General features: G+C 26.2%; 1 protein-coding gene across 1 annotated transcript; it reads left to right on the forward strand.

Annotated features, from left to right (window-relative positions):
- The first annotated feature begins 14,011 nt into the window (after window positions 1–14,011).
- On the forward strand, window positions 14,012–16,497 carry LOC114180363. Its single transcript, XM_028066666.1, has 3 exons — window positions 14,012–14,589; window positions 14,759–14,885; window positions 16,123–16,497. Exons 1-3 carry the CDS (start codon window positions 14,066–14,068, stop codon window positions 16,429–16,431), a joined length of 960 nt encoding a protein of 319 aa, XP_027922467.1. The 5' UTR covers window positions 14,012–14,065; the 3' UTR covers window positions 16,432–16,497.
- The last annotated feature ends 5,309 nt before the right edge of the window (window positions 16,498–21,806 follow it).

The following is a 21,806-nucleotide window of genomic DNA, read 5'->3' on the forward strand; positions in this document are numbered from 1 at the left end:
TAATAATAATAATAATAATAATAATAATAATAATAAATACCAATATTTTAAAAGACAATATAGAATAGAAGAAGACATAAATCACTTTTATATTAGCTTCTGTATTTATTATGTATTTTTTTTCATAAAAGCTATATTTATAAGTATATGAGAGTAAATAATAACAAAATTAAAAAATATTCATTTATAAATAACATTTATCCATAAAATTAATAATTAGTTAGTTTATTTATTTATTTATTAAATTATATTAAACATTTCTAAAAATTTTACACATATTTTAAAAAATAAAAATAAAACTAAATATACAGTACTTTAAAATAAAATATTGTATTTTAGAATAAGGAATCTTTCATATTTGAGCTTTATATCTAGTGCTTATAAACTTCTAGATAAGAAAGTGTAAAGACTTGATTGTCTTGAGTTATATTTCTTGTAATCGAATTTTTTAGTAAATAATATATAATATTGGTGTTCATTTTAGGTTATAATTAGTGATTGCACATTAGGACTTTGTGCACATATCTTATTTCACGAGTGTCACTTAAATACTTGTCCATGTTTGATAATGATGATCCCACCATGGCACTCATTAGCTAAAACTCGCACCCTTACAATAATTGTCATTTGATTTATTAAGATGTATTTAAAAATAAACATAATAATACACATACTTCAACCTTATTATTACCACAATGTATAATATACATTGTCATAGGGATGAGACATAACATTTATTCTAATAAGTTAGTGTACTTTAGTCAACAACATATTTTGCCTTAGTAGTAGTATCTAAAACAATAATCTCTACTTCCATGGTACGTTGTGAAATAACAATTTGTTAGCAGATTTCCATGATTTTGCACTCCTCCCAAAGTAAAAACATAACCAGTAATAGATTTTGTGTCATCAGAATAAAAAATCTAATTTACATTAATATATTCTTCAATAATCTTAAGACATTTCACATGTCATAACTAGAAGCATCACAAAAGAATGAGAACCATGAGTTGTTGGTCCTGAGCACATTACGACAATTAACCAAGTACATTATCAAAAACCGATAACTAGTACCAACAATTCAACCAAACATTAGGATTAAGGCAAAAATCTCAATTTACTCCCATAATGAAGGTTATTGAGTGATTGAACCACAATTAGGCCTACTAAAAGATAAAAGCCCACAAAGGACGTGATAAATATTGGGTTTAGGTAAGGTAGTTAGAACCTTTTAACTAGCATTTATTACAACCTTGTCTCAAGTTTGACAACTCCAACTTTGAGAAACCCAAGAAGACCAAGCAGAATTAGGAAGAACCAAGCAGTTAAAGGTGATACTTGACTTTGTAAGAACATTTTGACACCTACCGCGAGACTGAGTAAAAATTGATCTCCATGGTAACCACCTGAAAGATGACAAGTAATAAAAGATAAAAGCCCACAAAGGACGTGATAAATATTGGGTTTAGGTAAGATAGTTAGAACCTTTTAACTAGCATTTATTACAACCTTGTCTTAGACCCATAATTGACTTGAGTGTTAGAGTGCCTTGTGTAGGTACCATCTAAGAACACCCAAAAGATTGACAACTCCAACTTTGAGAAACCCAAGAAGACCAAGCAGAGCCAGGAAGAACCAAGGAGTTAAAGGGTGATATTTGACTTTGTAAGAACATTTTGACACCTACTACGAGACTGAGTAAAAATTGATATCCATGGTAACCACCCGAAAGATGATAAGTAATGACAGACCGATAAAGGAGGAAGAATATGGACAAGTGGAACATAATACTATGATTGTAGAGTTAACAAGAGAGTTCGAAGCTCTAAAAAAGAATAACGTTGAAGTAATTTGAAAACAAATGTAGGAAATACAAGATAAAGAACCTTGGTCATTCCTTCTCCACGGACACTTAACATAACCCAACCACATCCATCGACCGAACACAAGAGAATAGCTACGCGACCACCCAAGATATATAGTTAACATCTTCAGATGCAATAAACATGTCTAAGCTCTGATATACTTTGCTCTAGGAATCATGGAGACTTTTCTTCCCAATAATTAGAAGTCCCCATACGTTCAACAAATGAGATGGTTCTACTGATCGGGACGAGCACATCAACGTTACTCGGTGAAGCAGCATTGTGGACCTTGTCCTCATCAACACTCTTCGATGACGAAACATTTTTCACAAAACTCTCCCTACTTGAGCACGACTATAAAACAAATAATGATTATGTGTCATCAGCATACCTTTTCCCTTCCCAAATCGAAAACTCCTAAAATCAAAAAATATTAATGGTATTCGACATTATTATCTTTACATAACCAAATGACACTTGCAGCTCTGAAGAACAAAATCAGGATAACAAGAGGGGAGGAGTCTGCCACTATATATAAAGGAGCTTGAGCTAACGAAATCCAATAGTCATTAAATCCCAACAATGAATATTTCATGATGCTTCATATCAACCCTAAAAGAACACCACTGACTTTGTTTTCAAGGAGTTATAACCCTTTGAACACCACTCCATGTGTCACGCACTCTCGGGCAAAGGGGGCCAAGGTATATAGCGAAATCGAGACAATCAAATGGTTAGACCAAATGATGATTTTTTTTTTTGCAAACCCATCATACAACCAATCATTGAATACTCAAGGTCGAGGGCCAATGTACAATACAACATATACTTAAGGATATATCAGCCTAAACACAAAACCACAAACTGGGAACCACGAGTTGTCGATCCCAAGCACATTACCATATTCAGGTATGGATCGCTCAACCAAGTTGTCAAGAACTGAGAACTAGTGTTGATGAGTTAACCAAACATTTGGATTAAGGCAATAATCTCGATTTACTCCTATAATGAAGGTTATTGAGTGATTGGGTCACAATTAGACCTACCAAAAGTAAAGTCCACTAAGGACATTATGAATATAGGGTCCAGGTAAGGTAGTTGGAACCTTTCAATTAACATTTATTATAATCTTGTCTCAAACATGTAACACACACATATCCTTATAGAGAAAATGTCTCTACTCTACCAAGTAAAACAACACACGCACACACACACACACGCACACACACACACACACACACACACACACACACACACACACACACACACACACACACACACACACACACACACTTGCGGCACACACACACACACTTGCGGCACGAAAAACACAATCTTTATAGAGAAAATGTCCACACACACACATACTTGCGGCACGCAAAACATAATTTTTGTAGAGAAAATGTTCCTACTCTACCAAGTAAAACAAAATAATGTCTTTTTCTCAAGATACAACAACTTGTCATACTGATAGATTGAAACAAAGAATTTTTTAATCTTGTGAACACTAATGCTTTAAAAAACAATATAAATTGGAAGAAGACTCAAAACACTTATACGAGTTGTTATGTTTGTTATATTTTCCTCGTTCATATAGTTTGCATTTATAAAAGAAAATAAATAGCAATAAATCTGACCAATACTTTTAAAAAATAATATAAATTAAAAGAAGACTCAAAACACTTATATGAGTTATGTTTGTTATATCTTTTCCTCGTTCACATAATTTGTATTTATAAAAGAAAATAAATAATAATAAATCTAATTAAAATAAATTAATAAACAATAATAAAATTTATTAAATTAAAAAATATATAATAAAATAAAAATTGTTCATCTATAAATAATATTTATCTACAAAATTAATAATTCATACAATATCAAAAACAATATAATACTTTATGTTTTTTTAAATTATATTAAATATTTTCAACATTATTATCTTTTATGCCACAATCACATAAGATTATATAGCTTATCCTATCATGTGACACATTATAAGATTTTTTTTTACAGAAATAAAAAATGTCAAACTATCTTTATCTAAAGAATATAGTTATATTTATTGAATATTACATAAAAACTTATACTCTTCTCTGAGTAAAGTATTTAATAAAATATCTTTACAGTCTTCTGTAAGTATTTGTTATGCATTGGTTACATTTTATTCTACAAGTACACTTAGTACTACATTAGTAGTACATGCACTAATAATATTTTCTCTCACCTTCATTTGTAATTAATAATAATTAAATTTATATTAGTGTAATATTGTGATTATTGCATTGAAATAGCACATTTAAAAAAATATCAAAAAGTTTAAGCACACTTGTATAGACTTTTCTTTCAAAATTGCTGAAAAAATTCAAATTTTCGACAGTTAAAAGGAAGTATAGACATGTATTTTCTCTAATAATTAATGCCTCTTCCACTTTTAAAACTTCAATATTTATTTCATCACTAATTTTAATATAAATAAAGGCATCGTATTTAATGTTATTAAATTTTAATATACAATGACTTCATAATGAATATTGTATTAAATAAGTCAAGAAAAAGTGATATCATTTTAAGGAGTCAGTTACATGAGTCACTGCTGCTGCAAGTATTATATGTATTCTTACTCTTAATCTTCTATTTTATTTTAATAACTATACATATTAACGGATCATAACTGCAAATTAATTATATTTCATATAAAAATAATATTTTTTTTCTTAAATGTGTCTTATCAAGTAGTTAAATTATCTCATTTTCTTTATTAATATCTATTATAATATATTGAAGATAATTATCTTTTTTTATTGTTATTAATATATAATAAATGTTACAATAATAATAATATAATAAACATATTATATTAATTTTTATGCACATTTTGTTGGAAATTATCCTAAAATTATTTCATATTAAAATAAAATGCACGAGAGAAGTGTGAGTGTTTTCTTATGAGAGATAATTAATATACATCAATGATATATTAATATATGAGTTGTTAGTCTAAAATAAATATTAAAATTGAAAGTTATATATATATATATATATATATATATATATATATATATATATATATATATATATATATATATACTTGATTTACATTGTTACCAAAATCATTTGTGGTTTGGAACTTTATTAACAAATCTCTTAACTTTTCATATAAAGTGATACTTTTCTCAATTTAAAGAGTCTCTCACCTTTACTTTTCTCCAAAAGAATTTTGCTAAAAAATGTGAAGACGAATTTTTTTTTATATACATACAATGTTAATTTGACTCTTAGAACTATAATTTTTGTAATGAAAGAGTTAGAAAAAGTTAGAATGAAAAAAAAAACGTAAATATAATACATGATATCATAGAAAACCCCTAAAATATATAAAAAAATGCAAACAATAAAAAGTATTAATGGAGAGTTAATGAATTATTTATTACTCTAATATAAAACAAATGGAAAAATAAAATATAACCTTCTCTTCTTAGGAGTAGTAAAATGTAGAATGTCAACAGTCGCAGTAACTGTGAAACATAGCCGTAGAAAGCTTTCACATTTTCCTTCACTGTTCATTTTTTTTTTTTCATTTCTTCTTATACCAACTTATATAACTTAATTTTGTATCTGTCATATTTTAAATTATTTTGATTTAACTTTTATTTTCAAAATTAGGATGGTTAAGTATACTTCCCAAGTAAATAATATCAAATTACACAATTGTTCCACATCGATCCAGGTCTGTCCGACAGTATCGTTAGAAATAACTACCACATTCTTGAGTAATGTCGTTAGGCACAATCACTGTTTTCTTAAGGTATTGTCCGCTTTGGAGCATGGAACTTTATCACGATTTTGTCTTTAAAAAGTGTATCAGAGGGTGGAGAGGGTATTTAAATTGCGCTTGACCTCGACTTCTAAGTGATATGAGACTAATTGGGTGTACTAGAGCAACAATGTAATTAAATATAAATTTTATTTTATAAGCCGGTTTTATGAAACTAAATTTAGTTTAAAATCCATGTAACTTATCCTTACAAAAACTTTTGAACCTATTGGACACCCACAAAGTCTTAGTTTGAGATGTTCGGTCCTTCATGATGTGATGAAACAATGTTAGAAATCACGCATCGATCGAATAAAAAATCATATTGTAGTATGGCAAACCTCACTTTACAAATCATTTTTGTACAATTAAGTTAACTTTAAAGTTCTCTTCTTAATAAAAACAACATTCAACTTTGTTAAGGAATAAATTTTAAGTCTAACTCCACCTTACAAAATAAACTTGTAAATTGATATTTGCACCCACTTATATACCATAATTTGACCTTATCTCTAGTCGATATGAGACTTCCAACACACTAATACATATACATCTTGCGCACGTGACTAAACATTAATGATGGTTCAATAGCGGCCCGATAGCGGGTGAAACAATAGACCCAACAAATAATAAATTTCGTTATCATAGACTTTAACTTAACTCTAATACCTTGTTAAGAAGTAGACTTTAAATATAATTCAACTATACAAAACTTATTTGTAAAGTGAGGTTTGCACTCACTTATGTACTCTAATTCAACCGTTTCTCTAATTGATGTGAAACTTCTAACGACATTTACTCTCTCGATTTGTATTATTTTTAATTTGTTGTTTTAAAATATCAAAAGTACATTTATTAACTTTTCCAACTATTCTTTTATGTGTATTTTCATTTAATAAGGGGTATCATTTATAATTTCTCAACTTTCTCAAAAGCAAAATCAATAATTATAAGATACTCATTCCCCCACACCACATTCAACATATTCTACCTCCTCTCTCTACCTCTCTTTTCCATAACTCACTCAATTGTTGTGAGCTTTTCTACATGGAGTTTGATCCAAGCTTCCAAGGGCAACTACAACACCCATTCCTTTCAACTCATTTCCCTACAAACCCTAACTTGATGCCACAAATCCAACCCATGTTTCCCTCACAAAGCCCTATTCTGATTCCACCATCACCACCACCACCACCCATCATGTTTCACCCCAACAACACTTTCCGCCATATTCAAGATCAAACCTTTGATGCACCTACCCAAAACCCTAACTTTTTGTTGGAGGGTCCTTTAAAACTCACCACAAACCCTTTTTGTGGAATGTTAACACCTTCTTTGGGGTCTTCCCTAGGAGGCTTTGCCAATACTTCCCATCACCACCCTATGATGTTGCCACCACCAAACAACAACAACAATGCTTTGCATGGCCATCATGAAGGCAAAATCATATGGGATTTCTCTCAAAAAACCATGATTCATCCATCTTCACCTCTTTCTCTTCCTAATATCATTCAATACAACTTGGAAAGTAATCAAAAGATAAAGATGAAAAAAGATAGTAATGATCTCATAATCAAAGGGTGGTGGACTCCTCATGAAGACAGGTATAAATAAATAAATATATATATAAATAAATGTGTGTGTATTTAGATTTATTTATGTTTGAAATTTTGTAATCTTTCTTTTACTGTGTTTTTCTTTTCTGTTTTACAATGCCAAAAAAAGTCAATAATTATGGCTAAATTTGGTTTGTTCTCATTAATTATGGGGCCACAAGTTTTTGTGAGATTAAGCACAAGTGTTTGGTAATGAAATTTAATTTTTTAGTGTTTGTTTACTAAAAAGAAAAAGAAATTGTATAGAGGAATAAACTTTGAGTTCATTTAATAGACTTTTTTTAATGATAAAATATCATGAATTTTTAATTAATTAAAGTTTGTTGTTTTTATAGTAATCTTGTGGAATTGGTGAATGAATTCGGGTTGAAGAAATGGACCCAAATTGCAAAATTTCTACCCGGAAGGATTGGGAAGCAATGTCGAGAAAGATGGTACAACCATCTTCAGCCAAACATTAAGGTTTCTTCTTTTTTCATTTTTGTTTCTCATACACATTTTTTCTGTGAATCATAACATCAAAGTTTAAACTTTAATATATAAAAATAGGACATGTATTATGTAATAAATTATACTAAACATTCAATTAATTGATATTAATTAGTGTCAAAGATTGAAAAATTATGCAACTAAATTAGTTCATTTGATAGTTATTCTCTCTTTCTTCATGGTATATATTCACGGAGAGATCGATGAATGCCATAGAGTTAATTGGATTTTGAATGTATTTTTTTTTTATTCAAATCGTCATGTTACTAATACGAATATATTTATTCATAATACAGAAAAATGTAATTAAATTTTTTTATATAAAAATGATATTTTATTGAGTTACTTTTGTTAAATGTATTTATAATTTATTGTAGTCTATGTAACCCTAGAACCTAAATTGTTTAGGTGAGATAATATGACTTGAAATTTTTATCAACATTGCTATTTTATTATTACACATTTATTTAAATACATAAGCTAAATTAGATATTTAATATTTAACCCTAGAACCTAAATTGTTTTGTCATTTATATGCATTTGTTTACTATAAATTTAATTTATTTGTAATATTTTCTAACTATCTCATACATCATGTACTTCAATAAAAACAATTAAGGATAAAATATGTAAAGTTCTAAATATTTTTCTCTAAAATATTTTTCCTATTTTAATTCTCTAATTAAATATATAGTGAATTAATTTAATTCTCTATTCTTCCTTCAAGAAAGTGACATCTAAACTATTTACAGGACCAAAAGTAATACATTTAACTTTTAGAGAGGGATCAAAACTAAATTTATGATAGTTTAAGACTAAAATCACATTTTCCCAAATAAATAATATTATATATATATATACATAAAAAATTATTTTAATAATTTCTTTATGATATTTTTATATAAATAGTTCATTTCTTTGTTACTTTTGTTAATTAATATACATGTTTTTTTTTTCTTTTAGTTTCAACTTCGAGTCAAAGTGAATGAGTTTACACATCCAATCAATTAATCAATTCTTGCCGGTTTTCGAAACCATTTAATTACCATTTTTTATTTTCAGTTCTTGATCGTTATTAGTATTTTTATGTAAGAATATGTTTTTTATGTGACTTTTATTCATATGTGATATACTTTGATAGATTGGCCCCAATTTTTTTTTTTAAAAAAAAGCCAAATTCATGATAACATTTTTATATAAAACGTTATTTAAATATTTAATTCCTTTGTTGGTTTACGTCATTCACATGTAATGTTTTATTTCTTTTGTAGTTTGATCTTTGAATAAAAGAAAGAATTTGCATAGTATTTTAAAAAATTATTTAACATTATTAAAAAAAATCTTCTCAAAGATTATGCAACACAATTTCATTCCTCATTTCTCAACTAAGCCATATGAATTATTAAATTAATTCACTACAAAAATAAATTACTCACACGTATCTTGGTAGTATCGAACTTACATGTACATGAAGATATACAAATGCACCTCTTGATTTGTTAAAATTATTTAACCCTTTCTAATCTTATATATTTATTCTCTTAATTTTGTTTCCTTAATTTTTTACTTTTATTTTAAAATATTGTTGGATTAAAATTCAAATAACTTCTAATTTTATTCACTGACTTAGAGTTTTAGATCCTTATTCGTCTCTGAATTGATTTAGTGGTAAGTAACAATAAAACTCGATTATTCTATTCATTCTCTACATAATTTAAGTACATGTGTGACATATCTCTTTGTGAATTAACACTCTTTCTTCAGAAGGAATCATGGAGTATGGAAGAAGACATGATTCTGATGAAAGCTCACCAAGAACTTGGAAACAAATGGTCTGAAATTGCAAAAAGATTACCTGGCAGAACCGAGAACAACATCAAAAACCACTGGAATGGTGTAAAGCGTCGCCAAGACTTGAAAAGGAAGAACAAGAACAGTGAGAACCCTAATTATGATGAATCAATGCTCCATGCGTACATCAAAAGGGTTACTGCTACTGAAGAAGCTGCTGCAAGAGTTCACAAGAAATATGAAAGCAAGAATAATAATAAGAAGGTGTTGGAACGTAGTAGTCATGATGAACAATGTTCATATAACATGCTTGGTGGAAATAGTTACTATGCTGCAACAAAGAGTGCATTAATGGCACGAAAATGATGCTAATTAAGGGAAGGCATGTTGTTTATGCCTTCATTTTGATCAGATAAATTGCTTTACTCATTCTATTTTCTTGTAATATTTTCCTGACTGAGCATTAGTTATGCTAAAATTTTTGCTTTACCATGTCTTGTTTTGTGTTTTTATGCGATTACATTTCTAACTAAGTTTTCTAATGAAAAAAAGTTTTTATTGTTGCAATGACATATAAATTGTTTGGTTTATCTATTCAAATTTTGGTATATACGTTGGAAGTCTCACATCGACTAGAGATAAGATCAATTCATAACATATAAGTGGATACAATCTTCATCTTACAAGTTGATTTTGTGGGACTAAATTAGGTTTAAAGTCCACTTCTAACATTGTATTAGAGCCAAGTTAGAACCTACACAGACTAAATCCATCTAACATTGTATTAGAATCAAGTTAGAACCTACACAGACTAAATCAATTTAGCGCAAATTTTGTAGGGGCTTTAGGTTTCATAGAGTTTTTTTAGTAAATAGATTTCTTGAAGTTGTTCTACATTTAATTATTTGGAAAAATCCTTGGTGTCATTTTTAAAGGAAAAACCATCTCATTTATCAATAAAAGTTATCTTTATATTATATATATATATATATAATCTAATTATTTAAAATATTTATAAACATGGGTTTTTCAAATGATAAAAAAGTAACAATTACAAAATTTAAAAAAGAAAAATAAGAGTCTCTTCTTACAACTAAAATTTACATATAGGAATTATCAATTTTATATGTTACTAAAAGTATTCATAAATTTATAATAAACATAATATCTATTTAAATTTTATTTTTGTTAAATATTATCTAATTTGCGTTACAAAAATCTATCAAATTAAAATAAGTTATGGTATTTACAGAAATTTGAACATTGATATATTTTGAATAGTTTCCTTCAAGAACAAAATCGAAGGGAATCTGCCAGATAATACCAAGAGGAAAACAAATTTAAAACTAGAAAAACCAAACAGTAGCAACAATGATAGAACGAAATATTAGTTAATGTAACACAATATTCAAATTGTAAATGTTTATAGTTTGAGTTTGTCTCATACCAAATATCAATAAATAATATTCATTCACCAAATTAAAATAAATAAAAATTAATATATTCATTTGATTGCAAATATAAAACCAAACAAAAATTAAAAAATACTCAAATATTTGATGAAATGAAAAAAAAATATTTATTCTATTCACAATAAAAAATTATTTAAATAAAATCAAGGCATCAAGTTCGTATATCCCTATACCATGCTGTGATTATAAGAAACTATTTACCAAGGAATTTTAAATATAATGGAGTATTTCAGTAAGAGAAGTTTAGAGGTTCTTAAAGCAACTTTTCTATTGGAGTCTCACATAACATTCTAATAAAATTACTTTAAAAAATTATTAAACTTTTTATAAAATTGTGAATTATTTAAAATTTCTTACAAAGTATTTTATTCAAACGAAATTGAGTGCAAGTTATTCAGATATGGGATTCTAATAAAACCACACATTACATTTTCCAACATATACCAAAAGTTCCTTCTATATAGTTATGTCCTTACGTGCTTTTTTGAGAGAGACGACTTTATTTAAGTTGCTTTTATGACTTATTAATCATACCTTATTTTTGATATATTTTTTAGTGTTTATTAAGGTTTGATATAATGGTTTTTCCAAAATTCATTCTAGATTTAATTTATGATCTAATAAATGGATTGAATTTATAATTTCAGTTTAACTAGATTAATTATATTTGATATTTTTTTCAATTTAATTTAAATTAGATTAAATTTAGATTGAATCCATTTTATAAAATAGATTAAATTCGATGAGATTGATCTAATGTTTAATTAGATATGGACCGGGTCGATCTTCGATAGGCACCGACTTGGACCTTTATGACTGAGGTTAACTTAGGTCAACCTTTGCTTCAGGCAGACTTGGGATGACCTTTGCTTGGGGCTAACTCGGCCCACCTTCGATTAGGATCAACTCGAACCGACCATCGATTGAGGCCAATTTTGTCGACATCCAGTCTAGGTCGACTCTTTGATTCAAGTTGATTCGGATTGACTCAATTGACAATCGGTCTGGGTCGACTCGATCGACCTCTCGAGGCTAACTCAACTAGCACTCTTACCCTGACCAACTCAACGTGAACTTTGGCTCCACTATAAGAAAATCCTTGAATATTGATCATTTATAGTGACAAAAAATAATTAGTTACTATAGTGACCTATTTAAATACCAATTTATAAACTAAAAGTTATTGGTAACTAAAATACTCTAAAAAAATTATAGTTGGCCTCTAAATTGGTAATTAAAATAATTTCTATTATGAATTAGTCTCTATATTGGTCACTAACATTAGCTATCAATGTTTGGGCTACCAAAGGAGTTGGTCTCTAAATTGGTCTTTAATTAGGAAATTAGTTTTTAAATTGATCTTTAAACATGTTTTTGGTCGCTAAAATTGATCATTATTTAAGAGTCTTCTTGTATTGCTTGGGGTGCCTCGATCTGAACTCTGTCTTTGAATAACTCGACTTAACCTTTGACCTGGGATGACTCGGCTAGACCTACGACCTCGGCTAACTCGTCTCGATCTTCAGTTTATGTTGACTTGTCTCAATTTTTGGTCTAGACAAATTCATTTTGACTTTCAGCCTAAGCCGACTCAACTTAACCCTTCAGCCTAAACCGACTCAGCTTGAGCTTCGGCTTAGGGAGACTCGGCTCTTCCTAAATCCATTTGGCTTGATCTTCGTCTTAGCTTGACTTTGCTCGATTTTGAATCTAAGCTAACTCGGTTTGACCTGAACCACTTTGACATATCTTGATTTTTGTTTCAAAATTCAAAAATTGATTCAATATCTAAATATAATCCATTTCCAATTAGGTAAGTTGGATTTAAAATTCAAAAATATAAATTTTAATTTTTATAAATTTGAATTATTATAGACCGTATATATTATCATATTCATCTAATATTTTCTAAAAATGTTTAATCATTCAAGATTAATTAAATCCCAACATAAAAAAAATTATAAAATTCTAATATTTGAGAGTGGACAAATTCTCATATATTAAAGATCATACCTGATTATAGTATACAGAAATGTAAAAAGTAATATTAAATTAATTTTATTTTTTGACTAAAATAAAACACAATCCTTTCTTACCAGCTGAAATCAACTTCTCAAATAATGTTAAAGATTATTTTTAAAAATTGTTTTATTTTTAAATTAAATATATAAGTATTTTGTTCATATATTGTACAAAATTCATATAAAACATCATTTACACCAAATAAGTATTTATCACGTGACAAACTAAATTTTACATTAATTTATAATATAATCTCCATATACAATTAATTTGATAAAAAAAATTTTACGTTACTTTCACAAAATGATATAATTAATTTAGAAATAAATTTTGAAAACAGTTTAAAGAAAAATAATATATATTTAATCCTAGTATTAATTTGCATAAAAAAGACAAAAACATGCAGTTAAAGAGTTTATTAGAGTTTGATTTTAATTGTCCTCTCTTTTAAAACATAAACATTCCTTTTTGTTGGTATGTGCATGCTCAATTAGTTACATTGTTAAGAAAACCATCCTCAAACTTAGTTTCTGATCTGTGCCATACGTTGTTATATATATATATATATATATATATATATATATATATATATATATATATATATATATATATATATATATCAAATTTGTTGATTACTAAATTTTGATAACTTTCTATTACGTAACGTGATATATTTTCACCAGTTCACTAATTTTTTATTTCTATTACGTAACGTGACATATTTTCACCAGTTCACTAATTTTTTATTTTTTTATTTTCAATATTTTAAAATTATTTAGAAAATGACATATCATATTATAAGAAAAAATTATTAAAATTTAGTAATTAAAATATCATTGTTAATATATATATATATATATATATATATATATATATATATATATATATATATATATATATATATTCACTTGTTTCTACGTACGTACAGTTTCACTTGAAGCAGCAAATTCAAATCTTGTTTTTCTCAAAGATTCTGAGTCCATCATCATCATCATGTTCCACCACACTAACACCTTCAACCTTTTTCAATACCCCAACATGAACATCAACATGAACATGAACATGTCTATTTGTCACCCTACTTCTATGATGGAGGCTCATTCCAATTCTGATACTATTAAGAACCTAAATATGAGTCTAAGTTCCACATCGACTAAAAATGAGAAAGTAAAACGGTTAACTGTTACCACACCTTTCGACGGAGGATCATCCCTTGGAGGCTTTGCTAATGATCACTGTCGCCATTCTGTGACGTTGGAACCAAACAAAACAACCATTGATGCTTTGCATGGGTACGAGAAAAACACCGTCATATGTAAATTTTCACAGAAAACCATGTTGGTTCATCCATCTCAAGCTTCATCTTCCAAATCATTACCCTTTTCTCTTTTTAACAAGTGTGAATTATTGATGAGTGAATGTCCCTGGAACAGTAATCAAAATGCAGAGGTGAAAAAGGATACCAACATTGCTAATCATGACATAATCAAAGGGCAATGGACTCCTGAAGAAGATAGGTATGTGACTTTTTTTCTTATTCTTGTTAAAAAAATGATTTGGTTTTTTCTGAAATAAATAAAAAAAATGTTTAGTGACAGATTTATATGTGATTTGAATCCATTTTAGTTTATGAAAAAAAACATTGAAAAATATTTAATTAAAAATAGGAATTTGTGGTTTTTGTAGAGCTCTTGTGGAATTGGTGAATCAATGGGGAACCAAGAAATGGACACAAATTGCAAGATCAATAGAGGGCAGAATTGGGAAGCAATGTCGAGAAAGATGGAATAACCATCTTCAGCCAAACATTAAGGTTTTTCTCATTCGATTCTTATTTCTTATGTGTACTTAATTTTGTGTGTGTCAATATTAACGAAAATTATACTTTAATTTTTATTTTTTTTAACTTTCATTATTTATTTTCTGACGTGATTTAGTGTAGATCATTAATTCTTTTAAAAAAAAAATAGTGATACATTACTCAATAATCTACACTAAATCGTGTCAAAAGGTAAAAAGTGAAAATAAAATATGGAAGTCATAATATCATTATTTCAATATTAATGAGATGAAAGAGTAAAGTTAAACGTAATTTTATAAAAGTATTCTAATATCACTTTTCATACTTTTCATAAGAAATAAGTGTATTTTTTTTAGTCTTATTAGATCTATTTTCTTTTTCCCCTTTCTCATCCTTCCATTTTTTCTTCAATGCCATGTAATAAATAAAACACAAACTTGTTGTCAAAAATATAAAAAAAGTGAAAAATTCAAGCAATTAAAATTTCGTTTATGCAAATTCAAGATGAAAATTATTTTGTAAGAAAATTCATGTAAACATTTTTTTTTTGCATTCTATTTACGCTTATGATAATATAATTGTTTAACTCTTTCATACATACCAATTAATCTTTTGCTGATTTTTCGAACTTGATATTTCTGTCTACTTTTGACAATTTTGTAGTACTAATAGGAACACTGGTCAGGTGAATTTATATTTATTTTTTCTCAAATCATTTTTTTTTTGTAGAAAAATATATTTGAAGACATTTTGTTTTATTACATACAATTGCAATTTATTTTAACATCATACATACTTTTGAGCGATATGAGTATGTTATTTAATTTGAATAATAATAAATTTTAATGATAAAAATAATTATTTTTATGATCAATTTAACTATCAATTTATAATTTAAGAATTATTGATAAGTAAAATATTTATAAAAAATTATAATTAGTCTCTAAAATAACCAAACTAATTTCTATCATGAATTGGTAATTAGTATTAATTACTTTAATTACTCAAGTCAAAAGAATTAGTTTCTCTATTTAAGAAATTGATCTCTAATTTGATGATATCTATACATATTTTTAATCATTAAAATTAGTTATTAATTAAGAATTTTGTTGTATTAATTATATTTAAATGATAGTTTTTGGCATTAATTTTTAATAATGATCGATCATCATATTAATAATGATCAATCATCATATTTATACATGTATATATAAATTAAAAGATGTGATTTGAATTTATGTGTGTGCAGAAGGGATCATGGAGTTTGGAGGAAGACATGATTTTGATCAAAGGGCATCAAGAATTTGGAACAAAATGGTCGAAGATTGCAAAGAGAATGTGTGGTCGGAGTGAGAATGATATAAAGAATCGTTGGAATGCCACCATGCGACGCCAAAACTGCAACAAGAACAACCAAGGTAACTACAAAGGCTCAATGCTCCATGCCTATGTTAAATGGGTCACTGCAACCCAACAATCTGCAAAACTTCTCTCAAACAAAAACAATCAAAATGTGCTTGGATGCAGTTGTGATGAGCTGGCTCTTTTGTTGACCTAGCTTCGGTGTTGAATAAAATAGGTTTAATTAGTCGGATGATAATCAATTTTGTTCGAATATGTTACTTTGCTACTCGTTTTTTAAAAATATGTCAATTAAATTCTAATTTTTGAAAAGATGTCTCAATTAGGTTCCTTCAACAAAAAAAAATATAAACGATGTTAACGATATTGATATTTAAAATAACTTACAAAATTAAGTATTGATATTTATATTAAAATTTAGTGGTAAAAGTCATAAATAAAGTTAACGACGTTCATATTTGTTTTTTTAGAAGAAATCTAATTGAGACATTTTTAAAAAAATTATGACTTAATTAACTCCTATTTAAAAGCATGTATCAATATGATACGTCTTAACGAAAATAAATATCATTTGACTGATTGAACCTATAATATATAAATGTTGTTGATGAAAACATTTACTGTGTGGTGCAGTGACAAACAATAACCAAGTGGGAATTCAAATTATGAAGTGTGTTTGGTTATATTATGTTAATGTTTGATCAAATTTTGTTCATGGTTATTTTCTTTGGCTGCACATTAGTTATATGCTATTATGTTTTAGAAAACAAAAACGATTGTTTGACAACGATTTAGGATTACAACTTTTTATACCCTCTGAAATATTATAATAATTAAATAATATCACAATTCTATAATGCTATAAGAATTGAAATAAAATGAAAATTTATGGTTTTTTAACACTAAAATCATATAAAAAATTAAATAAAATATGTTACCATATATTTAAATGGATAGTAACTCGGTATAGTTAGTATTAATGTATTAGAAAGGTTGATAGTGAGGATGTGAAGAAATTTGTGTTGTTGGAATTCATGTATGTATAGATGATGGATATGCAAATAAGCATTTGCTTAATTCAAGGGTTAAATGGATAAAATTTGAGATACCAATCTATAAAATAAAAAAATTATTAGTTACTTAAATAAATTTAGAATTATAATTGATTGTTAAATTGGTCATTAATTAATTAGATATCAGTTTAGAAACTAATTAAAAAGATATTGATAGTTAATTTTAGGTGACCAATTTATAAACTAATTTTTTTGCTTGATTACTAGATTTTTGAGACCAATTTATATATTAATTATAATTTTTTATTCAGAAATTATGTTAGTAATCAATAATTTTTTTTTTATAAATTGATATTTAAATTGATCACTATAGTGATTAACAATTATTTGTCATCGATATTGGTTGTTAACCAGGATTTTCTTGTAATGTTTTATTATGTTTATAGCAAATCCACCCGTGGTAAATTATCAAGTATAAAAAATAGTCACATTATTTAAAAAAAATGATGAATTTAATTGAACTTGTAAATTAATAATGAAACTAAATTAAGTTAATTAAATTAATAACGAGACAAAAAGAAAATTAATCAAGTCAAACTTTTAATTTTAATTTATAGATAATTTTACAAACTCATATCCACTATGAGTTTAAGAAACTTAAATATATAAATAGGACATAATTTTATTTTTTATAGATCAATCATTTATATTGAGTTAAACTTAATTTTAAAGATGACATGAAGGTTGATAATTATAGTTATAGTTAAATATATTGTTGTTAGATATCTAAATCTTTTCCAACTATAAAATTACCATTATATAATTTTTCATTGATACCTTAAAAGTGGAAACTCATACATTTACAACAAAAAAATAAATAATAACCCTACCAATTTCATCTTATAATATTTAAAAATTGAATAAAAGTAATTAATATTTTAAATTTTATCTTAATATTTTAACATTCGTAATTGTCTCCCTACACTCCAAAAAAAAAAAATTAATCATGATTTTAACTACGAAATGTAAGAAAAAAACGAGTTCTGGTTTAAATTTTTTAGAGTATGAAGATTCGTAATATTTATACTAACCCAATAAAATTATTTAACCATTTATTTTTATTTCTATTGGGCCTAAGAGGCCCACGCTATCATTTGTCATGGGTCATACTCCTAAACTTAAAACCCAACAAGAATAACCGGTATAGAACCGTTTCAATTTAATCAAAAGTTTCAAAATCAAATCTACCAAAATAGAATTTTTATTTTATTTATTATTCCTATTATTTTGTCCTACTATAAGGTTTTCCGATCAATTTTGTTTTTTCTAAACTATTTATATATTCAACCACGTGTTTATATAGATGAATAAATAATACACTAGTTTGCTAATAACTTTTATATATATGAACAAAATAAACTAACAATTAACAATGTGTAAAGCAGTTTTTACACCTTTTTTGCGTAATCATAAATATATTAATTTTTATAATAACATCCATTCTGAAAATAGTTTAATTAAATTTTAAATATTTATACATTTATGTATTTTTAATTAAATTTCTAATAAAAATTTCATTCTATTAAATGTTTAAAATATTTTTCGTTTTCATATTTGATTTTTTCCTTAACAGAATAAATCATTGTCATCTCCATCTTCTCGTCTTTAATTCATCTAAAATCATTGTTATATCCATCTTTTGTAATTCCTGCTTAACTTGTTTTTTGAGAAAGAAAGAACAAATTAGAATTGGAGGATATAGAAGAACGAAAGAGTAAGTTGATCAATAAATTGGAGTAAAAATAAAAATAAAAACAACAGTCACATTATTTAATTAACAACAAAAATCAAGCAACAAAATATCTAAAAGGAAAAAAATAATTTAAATATTAAGAATTCACTTAGAAATAGACAAAATTTTCTATATTCTTAAACTTTAATTAAACCTTTCAAAATTCATACCCTTTCATACAACATAATTTCTAATACCATACTTAATATCAATAAAATATTAGTGGAAGATCTTAAAACAAATTAGGGTGTCAAAATATTTATATAAATATATAAAATGTTTTGAAAATGTGAAATATATAAAATATATTATAGATATGTTAAATTAAAAAAATAATTTAAATTATATATAAATTTATACAAATATAACAAATTTGGGGAACCTTCCCCTTTTTGTTAACACCAAGTTTTTCTCCTAAATACATATATAAAAAAATAATAATTATTAAGAAATGATTTTTAATTAAAACTAAACCTTTCAAATTTGGTAATTATTACACTCATTTTATATTATAAATGTGACTTTATTAATAATCGATGAAAGATTCTCAACATGCTTTTTATTACACTAAAATATACAAATTACAAACATGAAAATTAAACATTAATAATGATAATCTAATAGCAAATAAAACAACAGATCCAAACAAAAAAATTACTAAATTGATTTTATTTTTGATCTAACATTAAATTAGAAAATTTATGATTGATTGAAGATGTGATTTACTGCAGTACACCACATCTATACTATTTATTAAAGTCGTGTATTATTATTTATTAAAGTTTGAGTTCATATCCTCTATTAATTTTATTTATATTATTCTTTACTGAACATTAAAAATACTGAACATTAAAAATACACTATATTGACATTTTAAATATCTTTTCAATATATTTTAAAATATTAAAATTAATAATAATTAGTATATTACAAAAATACAATAAAAGAACAGTTAAACAAAATCTCACAAAGAATCTATTCTTATTAAAATTTAGTCTGAAACAATCAAGATTATTATGATTATCGTGGGGGCCACAATACTTACTTTTTCCCTTTTTCTAAGTGTGTCCTTTTGGAAGGGTTAGTGTTCCCGAACATGCCCTAGAGTACAGAAAAACTCCAACAATAATTTGTGTGGTCACATGCAGACACCACATGCACCACAACATTTGTGGGACACATACCATTATGGAGGCCATTATAGCCTTAGCAAGTGTCTTAACACACGCCCACAACACAACATAACTCACCAAACAACTACCACCACTACCTTCACGTTTTCTAAAAATACTCACATTTCTTATTAGGTTTATTCTAGAGATATACCAAAACACTTAACATCTACTCATAAAATATCAAGGGTTAAATACATTTTTGTCCTTTAACTTTTCGTAAATTTTGAAATTAGTTTATTTCAAAATTTTAGATCAATTTAGTCATTTATCTTTCGAAATACGTAAATTTAGTCATTTTAATCAAATTTTGTTAAATTTATTTGACATTATTTTAAGCGCGTTTCATAATAGTATTTGACTTAACATTAAAACAAAAATGTGTCAAACGGTATAAATAACTCAAATACAATCCCGAGATGTATAGGAAACATTAAATAAACATAATAAAATTTGATTAAAATCAATAAATCCACGTATTTCAAAAATGAATGACTAAATTGATCCAAAGTTTTGAAATGAACGAATTCCAAAATTCGCTAAAAGTTAAGGGACGAAAAACATATTTAACCCAATATCAAAACATCAACTTCTACTCAAAATTTAATATACATATATAATTCTTATTTCATTTATTTTTATTTTATATAAAACATTTTACTCATGCTTAAATATTTTAGGTTAAATAATATATCTTTTTACCAAACTATTATAAAAATTTATGTTTCTTCTTCGAACTAAATTATGAAGTATCTAGTCTTATACTTTATAAAATTCGTATAAAATATTCTTTGCAACATATGATATGTATACTATTTTTCACGTGACTGACAAAGTTTTACAATAAATTATAATATAACATTTACATGTTAAAGTTGGGGAAACATTTTATATTACTTTTACAAGAATTAAATAATTTTGATTTAGAATTAAAATATTATTTTATAATCTAAGAATTAAAAACATATTTTGTGTAAATAGTTTAGACCCTTATATATATAAATCATTAAAATTGATTAATTTTTTTTAATATTTTCATTATTTTATAAAGCAGAAACTAATAGTATCAACTTTATAGCATGGTTGTTTATGTTGAAATAAGTTATTTGTGTTTAACTTATTTTTAGCATTAATTGGAGTGAGCTGGTATTGGCATTGTTTGGAATTTGGATTCTTTGGGTTTTTTTTGTTGTTGTTGTTTTTCTATTGTGTATTTTTATAATATACCGATTAGCATTAATTTTGATGTTTTAAAATATATTAAAAAGATATTTAAAATATCAACACAATGTATTTCTAATATTCAGCAGATGACAATACCAAAAAAAATGAATTTGGATTTCCGGTTGAGTTTTTGTGTGCTGATCCTTTACTCTGTATTTTCATAATATATTGATTACCACTAATTTTAACGTTTTAAAATGTATTAAAAAGATATTTAAAATATTAACACAGTGTATTTTTAATATTCAACAGATGAGAATATCAGAAAATCAGTAAAAAATCTATACTCCATTATTTGTTTGTGGTTAAATGACTCATAAGCTAATAATTCAATCGATCATGCATGCTCCTGAAAAAAAAAATGGATGAC

Source organism: Vigna unguiculata, chromosome 4, assembly GCF_004118075.2.
Source record: "Vigna unguiculata cultivar IT97K-499-35 chromosome 4, ASM411807v1, whole genome shotgun sequence".
NCBI lineage: Eukaryota > Viridiplantae > Streptophyta > Magnoliopsida > Fabales > Fabaceae > Vigna > Vigna unguiculata.